General features: G+C 38.7%; 1 protein-coding gene across 10 annotated transcripts in view; it reads right to left on the reverse strand.

Annotated features, from left to right (window-relative positions):
* LOC127355461 (teneurin-3) overlaps positions 1–13833 on the reverse strand; it is a 361742-nt gene that overhangs the window by 231890 nt on the left and 116019 nt on the right. For all 10 annotated transcript variants that reach the window (XM_051386366.1, XM_051386371.1, XM_051386367.1 and 7 more), the window contains 2 exons: positions 5381–5503; positions 1073–1193 (listed from right to left, as the gene is read on the reverse strand). In XM_051386366.1, coding sequence (XP_051242326.1) covers positions 1073–1193; positions 5381–5483 — 224 coding nt within the window. In that variant the 5' untranslated portion in view covers positions 5484–5503. The remainder of the gene's footprint in view (positions 1–1072; positions 1194–5380; positions 5504–13833) is intronic.

The following is a 13833-nucleotide window of genomic DNA, read 5'->3' on the forward strand; positions in this document are numbered from 1 at the left end:
TTATTGTATCAGCCACGAGAAGCAGGTAATTATCATTATTGTATCGGCTGAAAAAAATTGTGCATCCTTAACCACACATATAAAAAAACCTGGACAAATCCTATAGATATAAGAGTTATTAAAAAGCACAACAGGCAATTAATTTGAAATGAACATAGTGTGTGCTATGTTTAGAAAAGTTAACAATCCATATTGTTCCCTTTACAGTTTGCTGGTTTGTTCACTTTCTTCTCCTTCTTATTACAACCCAGGTCACATTTATTGTCAGTACCATCTGCTTTCATAACATTTGCATACATACTGAACAGTTAATTTCAGTAACACACAACAAAAACTACGGGCTCTAGTCTCACACGCATACTACATAAAAACAAGTGGGAAGTAAAACATTTAAGGTCTGACATTTCAGGGTTATAGTCTTATGGTACTGGTTGAAATAAACATTTCTGTATATTCAAAACACATTATTCTATTACTTTTTTTTCTAGAACACGTGGAATAAAAATTCATTCATTCATTTCACTTTCATGCTTTGACGGAATAATCTGTGTAACTGGAAAGGGCTTTGGACGGATCATGTTGGTTCAAGCTTTCTTATAAACCATGAAAATAACAGCATTGGGAAGTAGAAGTATAGTGAGTAGACATGGGAATTTAAATAAAGTAAGAATAATCATTTTGATCCTACCAGGTGAACAAAACCAGTATCTACCAACTCCTCTCTGGAACTATTAGCAGAGATTTGACTGTACCTATCAATCATAACTGTATAGATATGTTTTAGTCTGGTCAATACCATGTATTTTGAAGTGCTTCAGAAATCTATGACGCAGTTCTAATAATAATTATCTACTCTGCGTAAGACAATATATGATATGTTACGATACGATATGAAATTTGCTTGTCACAGCAGCTCGACAAAATAACACAAACACAATAGAGAAGAAAATAAACATTACATTCAAATAAAATAGAAAAATACAAGCTATAATAGAAAAGAAGAATAATAGTTATTTTTACACTAATACACCTTTCTGTATACAGAAGTGATTGATGTAATCCCAGTTCTCACCTGGTCTGGTCTTGGTGCTGGTCGAAGGCCTTGAGGGTTTCACTGGAGGAGTAGGATTTCTGAGTGGGGACCCGGAGTCCCTGGGAGCCAATAGCGCAGTCCTCGCTGTCCCCTGATGAACCTAGCATAGATAGATACACAGATGATGAGTCACACACATAGTTATTATTATTACATTATCAGCACCTCCCTAAACTCACGAGAGAGAGTGTTGACATCTAGAGCTGCAACAATCAGCAGATTAATCATTTAATTTTCTAATTAAATTAATCAACAACTAATTTGATGATCGATTAATCTTTTTGAGTTATTTAAGCAAAAAAAGTCTCTCTTTAGTCCTCTATGACAGTAAACTGAATATCTTTGTGTTGTGGATAAAATAAGACATTTATTGATTACCTTGTGCCTTGGGAAACAGATTTTTCACCATTTTATGAACCAAACAACCAATTGACTAATCGAGAAAATGACTGACAGATGAACTGATAATAAAAATAATTAAAGCTGCGAGCAGCGATGAGCGGGCCCTCGTACTCCACGCAACTCGAGGTGTGCTGTGGCCCCGTCACGTGCGGTCATAACACGTGCGGACCACAACATGAACATTTCGCGGAAATCAGATCATAATCATGCGCTTACTTCCCGTTGCCAGTAGGTGGCGCTATCATTATATCTGAATATTGTCATGTAGACGTGTTCAGGGTGGGACTGTTATCAAACGTGTGAAGTTTCATTAAGATTAGACCATGTACACTGAAGTTGTGAGGACGTGTTCAGGGTGGGACTGTACACTGAAGATATGAGTAATATCTGTTTTATGGCCAATCGGCGGAATTCGACACGTCGTCACAGGCACGCGGTTAAACAAATAGCACAACTTTCGATCACCACTGTGTCTAGACTGCAGTGATTGAATTTGAAGCCAATCTGATCAAATCTGTAGGAGGAGTTAGTTAAAACAGAAGCCCTTAAATGCCAGAAATGGAATCACAGTTTCACGACAAACACAGTTTCACGACAAACACGATTTTTGGTATGTGAGCTACAGGCACCAGTCTACACGTGCCCTGTGAATTTCATATTCATAACTATTACGGTCTCTGCACAGTGATTTATCATGCCACCAGAGCACCACCTAGTGGCAGATTGTTGATGCATTTTTAACGAGCCTCAGGGAGCCATGGGCAAGCATCGTACCAAGTTTCATTTTAACCACACGTGCCGATGTGGATATATAAACTTCTTAATTTTAAAGTGCACAATGCCTAAGGAAGCCATGGGGAACTATGGACCCAAGCTTGGTGTCAATCGGACATACCAATGTGGAGAAATGCTCACTTCCTGTTTTAACAAAAAATCTACAGGAAGTGCTAATTTTATAGGATGTTTATTTTTTTTTATATCAAAATTCTTCAAATAGCTTTTTGTTAAGACGGTCCCCAGATGCTACGTGAAAAATTTCGTGCGAATCAAACAAAGTGCATAGGAGGAACATGAAAAAGTAGTTTATGGACATTATAGGCGGAAGTGGGCGTGGTCTATATGGGGAGATGCAGAACCATTCACTGAACGCATGGATATAAGGTTTTTGAATGTGCGACAAACGATGCGGGAGTTATTAGCCTAAACACACTTTTTATGATAGTAGCGCCACCTAGTGGCTGACCCGAAATCGACGCTTAGAATATAACTTTGCCAAATAAAATTGAGTTTTCGTATACTTTCAGGAGGGCAAAAATGCAGTCAAAGGGGGCTAAAAATAATGGGTAAGAATTAAAGCTGCAAGCGGCGTTGGGCAGGACCTCACACTCCACGCAACTTGGGGCATGCTGCGGCCGCGTCGCGTGCCATCGTAACACGTGCGGACCACAGCATGAAAATTTCACGTAAATCAGATCAAAATCGCCACACAGCGCTTACTTCCTGTTGCCAGTAGGTGGCACTATCACAATGTCTGAATATTGTCATGTAGACGTGTTCAGGGCGGGACTGTTATAACACACGTAAAGTTTCATTGAGATTGGACCACGTACGCTGAAGTTATGAGGACGTGTACAGGGCGAGACTGTTACAGAATATATGAAGTTTATTGGAGATTGGACATTGCACACTGAAGTTATGAGTACTGTTTTATGGCGAATTGGCTGAATTCGACAAGTCGTCACTGGCATGCGGTTCAACGTACAGTCACAAATAGCGCAACATTTCATCTACAGTTTGTTTTGATTGTACTGACCAATTTTGAAACCAAAATAGCCGACTTCCCGTGGGCTTGGGGGTATGGGTCCGAGAGGCTTTTCTGTAGGTCTCTGCACGTTACACGTGCCTACCTAGTTTCATACATATCGGTGAAATGTGGCACCGGGGCTGCTTTTTTGATATACTGTAGGGGGCACTAAAAACATGAAAAACACGATTTATGTTATGTGAGCTACAGTGTTTTTGATAATTGATAAAACATCACAATACCACATTTTTCAATATTTTCTTACAACACTAAAACACATAATGCACTGTACCATACATACTGTAAGCCCATTTTAAAGCAATCACTGGAGAAACACACTGATCCTACAGCATGGAAAGCAGCGTACCTTCCACCTTTAGAAAAACAACATGCCCCTTAGAGTTCAAAGACTTGTGACCTGTGGCTCTAGCTTCCATCTTAATGGGGTCTTTAAAGAGAATCATCTCTCAGTAACTCTCTCTGTCAGTGCAGGAAACGCTGCACACACTGATCACGTGCAGATGTGGAGCCCTGCAGGGACAAATTCGCTCCAGGCCTCTGCTTGTACTATAAACTAACAACTGTGCGGCTAGTGCCTCTCACAACCACATCTTCCAAATGAATGCCTAGGAGGCACTGATCAACGACAAGAAGGAGCCGCACATTTCTTTGGAAAATGTTAATGATTTTTTCCAGTTGTGTGAAGCCAGCATCCTCATCCAAAACCACCAGAATGTTTTTGGAGCTAACCAAGCTATCAATGCAGCTCAAGCCATGAGTCATACCCAACACAAATATGATTTTTTAAGTGTTGATAAGAGCAGGTAGATGGTTCTCTGACATTGTGGACTGGGGGGGGAAGTTTCACCGCCTGCTCTTCTCACCTTCTTCATCTTGTCTGCAACACAAACTACCCTGCTGTCCGAAGTGCAGTGAATCCCTGAAAGCCAATATTCTGCAGCTCCTGGGGATAACCTCCAGAGTTGTAGGTTGATCTATGGAGGACTGCTTTCTCAGCAGCTGGACTAAGTACAGCCTCAGGCCAGCTGGAAAAACATCCAGGACCTGTCTCATGTACTACACAAGGCATATCAACGTCTGCCTTCTGGGAAGCACTACTTGATATTCAGATGTCTTTTCTGTTTCTGTCTGTTTTTTTTTTTTCAAACAAAACAATCACCCTTTCTATCGGTTATATGATATGATAATATTTTATTCACCAAACTAATTAAACAAAGCTAGATCAGACTTATGCAGAGTGTAAAAAAAGCCAACAGTCAAGGGCAGATTATCTAAATACTTAAATCTACAGACAGCTGTGGTAATAACGTATTAATTGTTTTATAATATTACTTATGTCTAACGTGGGTGTTTGGTGAGTACAATCTTAATATTATTGCTAGACTCTTGGTTTTATGATGCAACACAGCTACCATGCAAGCGAGATGCTGATCCGCATCTCCGGTTTTTGAGAAACTTGAAGACCCTGTTTTATCCACCTTGCTCTCAAACCTGCGTCAAACTGTGCTACACATAGTTTTGCTCACATCCACTAACACCACCCAACTAAACTTTTATTTCCAGGATAATTGAAATGCTTGCATTTCAGCTCTTTACCCACTGTAATTTTCTCGCAAGTGCCCCTATCGGAAATGTGCTTGTGCAACTCTCAACAGAGAGGAGAGGGAAGCGCAATGTCTCATTCCTTAGCTACTTCCACCATCATTTCCAGAAAAAAATGTTGTGTTTCATTCTTCTCTATCGCATGCCTGTGAGATTTAATTCCCCAAAGCAGGCAATCCTTATTTTGAGCCCTGCATTAGCTTTGTAAATTTTGAAAATAGATAATGGTTTGTACATATATGGGGAATATATTGGTCTATAATTGAAAATGTAATCTCTAATCAGTGTGGCCCACTTTGATAAACACTTTTTGTTTGTCAATGAGAGGCTCCTAGCAGCAGTAATTATCTGTTAATAATCTGTTAATCTCTAAATTTAAACGATTAAAAGAATCTCAGAATGCAAACACTAACACAATGAATGAAGAAACAAAGCAATGAATAAGTGAGCAATCTCACCAGTGTACGGTCCCTCCTTGTCCTTGCGGCTCTTGGAGAGTGAGCAGTATGGACGTCGCTCTTTCACTTCCATAATGCTTCTGCTTGTGCTACTGGCAAACATACAGGCATGCTGCTGTTCAGCTGCATAGAAAGAAAGACAGACAGACAGGCAGATAAAGGAAGGAAGGTTATTCTTAAAGTTAAATTATTATTTACACAGGCTTTACACAGAGCCTTCACTGTCTGATAAACAGCCTCATCCTGCATTAGAAAAGTAAGCATTTAGTACAACCAAACTGCTAATGGAATAATGAGAAAATAAACATTGAATTTGTCAAACAAGAAGCCTATTAAGTATGAATGTATATGTATTATTAAAAATGTAAAAAAAAAAAAAAAAAAGCAAAAACATAAAACATAATATGGACAGAATTGTATTTAAAGGTCCTCAAAGGATCAGGAAAACTCACAGGAAATAATCTGTTGGATTTTACACAAACCTCCTGCTGTTCACTGTTTGGGTTCATTGTACAGTTTATCAGTTGCTCTGTACTGTTATTGTTATAAATTAAATATAATATGAAGCATCCATAAAATATGTCACTTAGTCAGTGGTCATTAGTTGACAATGTTAGTAAAATTGGTCCCTTAAGGAAAAAGGTTGGGAACAACAGGTCTACAGTGTGTTAACTGTGTGTATTATTGAGTGATCTGCCATAGCACTCTCATGAGCAGCAGCATGCTCATTTGTTTTGTTCAATCCCATTTGTTAACATGGATGTCAAAGAGAAAGCGATGCACAACCAGTGTGGTAAAAAAGGTTTCCACACATGGGGACAAAGAGATAGGATATGGAGGTCACAAAGCTACCCTCATGCCCTTGGGTGTAAACCATATGCACCTGCACGCATAGCTGCTCTGACATCTGTTTCTATTCATCACAGCATGCTAGAACACTTAACTGTTAATTGCACTCCATGGATCATGTAAATGCATTCTTATAAATGTAAATTAGTCGTCACCTCACTGTAACACTTGACAATAGTCTGTTTCATCCCTCATTTTTGAGATGTCAGGTTGTCACAGTCACTCACCGCAGGGGAATTCTCCTGTTCCAAAACTTAAAAGGGATAGTTCAGGTGTTTTGAAGCAGGGTTTTATTAGGTACTTATCCATGGGTCAGAAAGTTGCAAGATCAGACTGAAATTGAACTTCATGTTCCTAAAGATTTTAGAGATGATGCTTGCTTGTTATTTTATGAGCCACACCACAGTAACTTTGACCCAAACAGCTGATCTACAGCGTAATACAGTGCCTGGTACAGCTGGGCTTATGTGTATGAATACAGAAGATCTAAGGAAAATATTCTTAATATAGCGTACACTAATATTGATGATATTAATTTAAAATTTTCTGCAACTGCTCTCTCTGCATTGCTCTGCTTCTCTGCCAGCACTCCTGTCCGTGTCTCTGAACTGGGGGTGCACTGACCCCTATCTACTGTCGGTAACACACTGACTATTAAGTACCTTATACAACTCTGCTTCAAAAAATACCTTTAAGTGTAGTTTCTAAAACTGACCATCCAAAATTTAATGGACAAGGCATCAACATGCATACAGTGTTCCCCAGGAATGCTCTATCCTGGAAAGCAGTGTGATCATATTTTATTTTATTAATTATTATTATTATTATGTCTCTATTGTATAGGTACATGTTGAAAACTGTAATCTATATATATATAAATTATAGCCTTCACAGATTGCTGATTGTCAGTTTAAGAATGACACAGTGGCTAGACCTGCTGGTTTTATGCTGCTCTTTATGCTGAGTTATGAGTAATGAGGTAGAATTGATCCTGCGATGGGACAGTAAGCTGATGGGATGGATCCACAGGCTGTCAGCAGTTCTTTAAGTCATGTGTGTCTCTTTGGATACACATTTGCCAGATGCTGTCAGTGGGGAGTTTTTTAGAGAAAGAGCGTGAGAGAAAGTTTGAGCTAGAATTATGTTTTCCCAAATCCCAATCCCAAAGGTTTTCAGAAAAAAAGAACAAGACACAAGAGAGATTGATAACACAGTTTATAAAAGCCAAGTGTGATAAAATGTGTTATATTATTTCTGACTTTCTTCTATTACATTCAATATTGAATACTGAATTCAAATACAGACAAGAAAGGTAAAAAAACACAAAACCCCCACAAAAAGAAAGTGACGATAGTCAATTTACAAAAAAGAGACACAAAGAGAGGTTGAGCAAAGCTGAGAGAGAGGAGGAAGCAAAGACAGCCAGTAGTGGTCAGACAGCTTTATAAGCCTTCAACTTAATCTGAGACACTGAGCCTTAAATCCCTTACCTTCTGGACCTGCATGCATGTGTGTTTGTTTGTATGGTTGTGTCATGATGCACAACTTCCCTTGTGCATTCTATTCTATTCTTTTCATCAGAATGACCAGAATATCATATTGTATAATCTATCTTAATGACGAAAGCTGTCCTGGAGTACTGGTGACCCAAATCTATTTTGAAAAGTGTCCTGAGATAACTTCTGTTATGAATTGGCGCTATACAAATAAAACTGAATTGAATTTAATTGAATTTACCATACCTGCTTATTTCTACTGTGCTAGGGGTTGAACCTGGACATCAGAGTCTCTACTCAACCTGACTTACACACATGCCTTTGAACTGAAGGACCATCACCAGGAGCTCCAGGAGGAAACCAGTGCAAATGTACCAAGAATAAGCAAAGTATAAAGAGATGCTCACCATGAAGCCACGGTGGTGCCAAGTGCTAATGAGATACATGATATTCATTTATTAACTGTTGATCTGCATTGGGCTCAATAATCATGGTGTGCCATGGCGTGAGCAAGGGCCGTGTTTGCGGGGGGCCCCTGAATGATTCAGAGGAACAGGAGGTGCTGGAAATATTTATTCTCTCAGAGCTGTTGTTTAGCATTTTGTTTTTTTCATACCTGGACAGGGAAAACTCCCCTGTTACATTAGCATAGGATTTCATGTTGATTGGAGTTTTGTTTCGTAGCATATTATGTTATTCACTCATTACTCTAGTTACTCATACATCCCTTCTCAAATCTACTCCAACCATTACCGAGTCTCTGACACTGGTCGCTAATGCATCACCTCCTGCAAGTGCTTCCCAGGTTATACTGCATAATGAGTTTTCTGATGTCAATTCTTTCAAGACAAATTTGGCTGTTTTATTAATGTTTAACTAAAGCAAACAATTTTGGTTTACATGTTAAATACCTAAATTAAATTAAACGAGCATTACCAGAAATAAACACTAATAGAAGAAAATAAGAACAACCCCAGGTTCCTCTTCAGAACTGTAGCCAGGCTCACAGTTCTTGTACTTAGCCCCAAACACCTCCGAAACTCACTGTCTAAAGATACAGTTAATCTAGATGGTATTACCTTGGCCTCCAGCACCACCGTTAAGAATCTTGGAGTTATCTTTGCCTTTCTTAATTTTTTTGTTGTAAAACATTAGATTTCCACAGTCATCATTGTTCAGTTAGAAATCCCAGCTCACCACAGAACATCTCTGCTGCTGGGCTGTTGGACTGCCCATGGGTCAGTCACAGTGGACGGCAGTGGAGGAGGTTGTACCACCTGTTTCACCGACAGTCAGCCGCAAAGCAGAAAGTGTTGGAGCACTCCGCAGTCCAGTGTCACGCTGCCTCCTTTAACTCTGAATCTTCCTGGTTTCCTTCGCTGTTATTTTTGTGGTTTCGGATCATTTCTCGCTTTGTTAAGTTTACAGCCTGCCATTATGTCGCTCTGTGTAAAATGGCACAGCTAAAAAACCAAAGTGCAAAGATTTGACTGACAAATGCTACTCATTGACTTTTTAGGTGGTAGCCCTATGCCAGTGCCATGCGTCCAAAACACATTCCAGAGAAATCTACATGTAAATTACATAAAACTGCCAGATCATGAAGATGATGTACATGCTTGTCTGTGGGTTTGAGAATGTGAATGACTTAGTATCTGTGGTCTCTGTGTATATTAAACTGTGTATGTTCTGAGAAATGTGTCTGTGATGCAGTGTTAATGAGTATTTCAGTGTGTGCATGTCTTTGTGTTTGTGAACACGCACTGTGTACACAAAGAAGCTGGAGCTTTGAGGAGGCGTTTTTCTAACAGTTTACCACAGTAGGACTGTAAGCTGCCGTTGCTTCTGTTAATCACTCTGCTATTAATTTTTATGTTCAGTGAACTGCCTGGCTTCAAGGGCTCCCAAGAATACACAGATTATACGCTCAGTGACAACCCTCCCTCATTCTTTTTCAATGTCTCTCTATCTTTTATTCATATCTCATTTCTCTCTCTGTTCACACATGAATGACGATTGTAAATTGAAAAGTCACAAACAGACAGAAAGATTTCTTTAACAGCAAACGTCTCCCATTCTCTCCTTAAATTACCTCCACGTCTCGTTCTCTAATGAATGGACAGACTATAAAGGTGTAGAAGATAATCATTTGCTGGTGTCATCTTGCTTCTGGCTGGCAGACCCATAATTTTACAGAGAAAACACAAGCTCAAGTTTTTGTATTTTTAAATAATATACATCTACACCTACAGTAAAAGGCTCCCAGCTTTGAATATTGTCCTCAGCACCTGTTGACTGAATCTGAATCATGGCTGAATTATATGTGATTTGAACACAGCAAGACGCTGAAAAACAGGTGCATTGCTACTTCCTGATATCCCTGAGGACATACTCCCAACAGGTGAGGCAGCCACTGTGTGCCTCCAACTCTTGTTGAAATTAAAACGACTCAGACAAACGCTGTAAATTATTCAGTCAACTTGTCTCTGCAGAGGAGGCTTTTGTGGAGTGCTCAGATTGTGCAGCTCCTTGAAGAAGAGGTTGTTGTTTTGGATGGTATCTTAGTTATAGTAATGAATGGGCAATGTAATATGTGCCCGATATGTAAGCCTCTTTTGTCACAGCCTGGGCGCAACAGCTGCCCTAGCTCTGCCAAAACCACAACTCCACCTGAAACACACAAGCTGCTAGCTTTCCATTTCACTCCTCCTTCTGGCTGGCACTTGATGTTCGTAATTTTCTCTGCTGATGGGATGTGAGCATGGTTATAGTGTATGAATCCTACAGGCACATTTTAAGAATGTAGAGGTCCCTGGGTACAAAATCCTGGAGCCCCCACACCCCCACCTTTACACCTGTAGCTTTTAATGGGGATCTTTTATCAGGATTACAGTTTTAAAATACATCAGCTTTTCTTTAAAAATACACTGAGCAGAGGACAAAAGAGGACAACAGTCTTTCCAGTTTCCATTTTTTCTGTTTCCATTTTCTTTTCTAGGGTTCCATTGTTCTGTTGTCTTACAGAATATAGAGTACACTAGCATCGATACTTTGTATTGAAATTTCTTTTCTCTTGTTTGTATTTTCATATTTAGTGACGATTTAATATTGTTATTATTGATACTTTCATTTAACTTATACTAGCCCTCCCAACCCTGACTGTATATCATATGATATCATATCGTATTATGGTATATCTAAAGGATGGCTCAGGATGTAGAGCGTGTTGTTGATAATCAGAAGTTTGGTTTTCAACTCTTCCTGTTGCATGTCAAAGTATCCTTGAAAAATATACTGAATTGCTCTAGATGCTGTGCCATTGGTGTATGAATGTGTGTGAATGGATAAGTGTTTGTTTCTGAATTAATTATAAATAAGTATATTAGTTATATGCAGCATTATCCAAACTTACTTAACTTATTTAAATATGTCTTGGTATGAATAAATGTTTTCTTTAATCGTCAGCGTTATAGCCCAGTGGCGCTTTTAAAATTATATCGAGAAATTATATAAAGTCAACTTAATAAAAATGAGTCAATGGAACAAACTGGCATAATATCACCAATTAAAACAACTTAAAATAATGCACACATTTAAGTTCACAAAAAAAATGAATTATTACAATTCATTTTTTAATTAGGTTTAATTCATGAGTTGAATATAGAGTGACTCCACATTATTTGGAGGATTAAGTTAATTTAATTTACTTAATTTATTTTGACTCTGTTGAGTTGAGGGAGAAGGTGAAAAAAGAGAACAGAATGAGAAGGAAAAGAGAAAGACAGAAAAGGGGCAAAGGGAGCAGGGGAAGAGAGCAAAGAAAGATGAGTGAAAGCAACGATCAGTTGTTTTTTTTCGTTAATAAATGAATTAACAGAGCTTGATCAGGTGCTTCATCAATAATTAAATTGTTAATTAAAAACACTGTGCTTCAATGAACAATGAAGGGAAGCTAATAGGGATTAAAGAGCCAGTTCAGGAGTTCTCCTTATTGGAGTATATCAATTAACCTTTAACTGCTGTCAGTTGAAAACCTCATTGCTTTTGGTTATTTACTCATCATTTTTTATTTGCAGATTTAGTTTTTCTTTTTTTAAGTACTATTCCATTAGTCTCAAAACTATAGAACATATGCTCCTACATAATTATTTTAAAGACAAAGTCCAAGGTGATAGTCATTGTTTTCTCCTATCCCTATTTTTGTGAATGGAATGTCTATCACTGTCATAAGCTTCCACTCCCACTCAACTGCTTGATTTAAGCTATATTCTCAGATTGTTTAACGTTTAAACTGCTCAAAAAGATGTACTTTTGTCCAATCTTTTTCTGGGGTAAGGAAATATTTTTATTTGTTTATGAATATTTTGTTTTTTTGTGTTGCTAGTAATTTTTTCTGACAGTATGAATGTACAAGAAAACATTCTTGTCTGTATAACTCAATATCAAATACATTTTCCCACATTTAATTTTAATTTAATTTAAATATTTACATATTGTAGTGACTATTACAAAATTGGGGATTTTTTTTTATTATGAAGTGCTTTTTGAATAAGCTGAAGCATTTTGATGGTCTTTTTGGGGAACCTTGTCAAAAGCCGATTGTAAATAAATATCAGTCTTTATTGTCATTTCACACTATATTCAGCATTTACAGCATTTTACATACATGAAACAAAATTTGTCGTCTGCATTTGACCCATCCTATATACATTAGGAGAAGTGAGCAGCCGTACTACTACCCTAAAACACAGCCCTACATGTGCCGAAACCCAGGATCAAAGCAGGGACTTTAAGATCTTTTAGTCTAACGCTTTCCCAACTGAGCTATTACGGCTCGTAGTAGTCAATCCTGTAAAAAAGTGGAAATAGGTTTTTTCTAGGTATGGATTTTTATTGATTTTTAATTTATTAGGGACCGAGCCAGCGACCGCTGGCAGTCCCTATTGTTTTTGCTCGATTTCTTACCTATTATTTTTAGGCCACTTCGACTGTGTTTATTGCCCCCCTGAACATATACGAAAACTCAATTTTATTTGGCAAAGTTGTCAGGCCTGGTGAAAAATTTTGATCTGCGTCGCTTTCTGGTCGGCCACTGGGTGGCGCTACTATTTAGGAAAGTATTTTCACTTTTTGGTTACTTAATAACTTTTGCATATTTTGTCGCACATTCAAAAAACTTATATCCACGCGTTCAGTGAATGTACATATGCCCCGCCCACTTCCGCTTATAATTTTTTTTCGTTAGAGCGCTAAATGTCCTTAAAGTACCTTTTCGTAGTCCTCCTACACGCTTTGTCCGATTCGCACAACATTTTTCACCTAGCACCTGGGGACTGCCTTGGCAAAAAGACTAATTTGAACATTTTTGAAATTCTACTTCCTGTAGATTTTTCGTCAAAAAAGGAAGAGGACCATTTCTCAACATTGGTATGTCCGATTGACATCAAACTTTGGTCCATAGTTCCTCATGTCCTCCTTAGGCACCGTGCACAATTTCAGACCATCACCACTAGGTGGCGCTCTTTAAAATGAAGAAGTTCATATCTCTGCAACGGCACTTGTGATTAAGATGAAACTTGGTACGATGCTTCCCCATGGCTCCCTGAGGCTCACGTAAAAAGGACAAAAAACTGTGCGGAGACCGTAATAGTTATGAATATGAAATTCACAGGGCACGTGTAAAGTAGTGCCTGAAGCTCACATACCAAAAATCGTGTTTGTCGTGTGTGTAGCGCCCCCTACAGGATAAAAAAACAGCAGCCCCGGCGCCACGTTTCACCGATATGTAAGAAACTCGGTAGGCACGTGTAGCATGCCGGGACGTACAAAAAAGCCTCTTGGACCCATACCCGAAACCCCACAGGAAGTCAGCCATTTTAATGTAAAGTTTCACTTTCGGAGAACTTTTCGCATTGTATTTGAACGAACTCCTCCTAGGGAATTTATTGGATCTGCTTCAAAATTTGAGAGTACAGTCAAAAAATGGTTCTGATTGAAAGTTGTGCTATTTGTGCATGTACATTGAAGGGCGTGTCCGTGGCGTGCCCTCAAAGTTGGCCATAGTGACTTCCGTGCGCATTTTCGGTGAATTTTTCGCCTTGTATTTGA

This window comes from Dicentrarchus labrax, unplaced genomic scaffold (genome assembly GCF_905237075.1).
Source record: "Dicentrarchus labrax unplaced genomic scaffold, dlabrax2021, whole genome shotgun sequence".
Classification (NCBI taxonomy): domain Eukaryota; kingdom Metazoa; phylum Chordata; class Actinopteri; family Moronidae; genus Dicentrarchus; species Dicentrarchus labrax.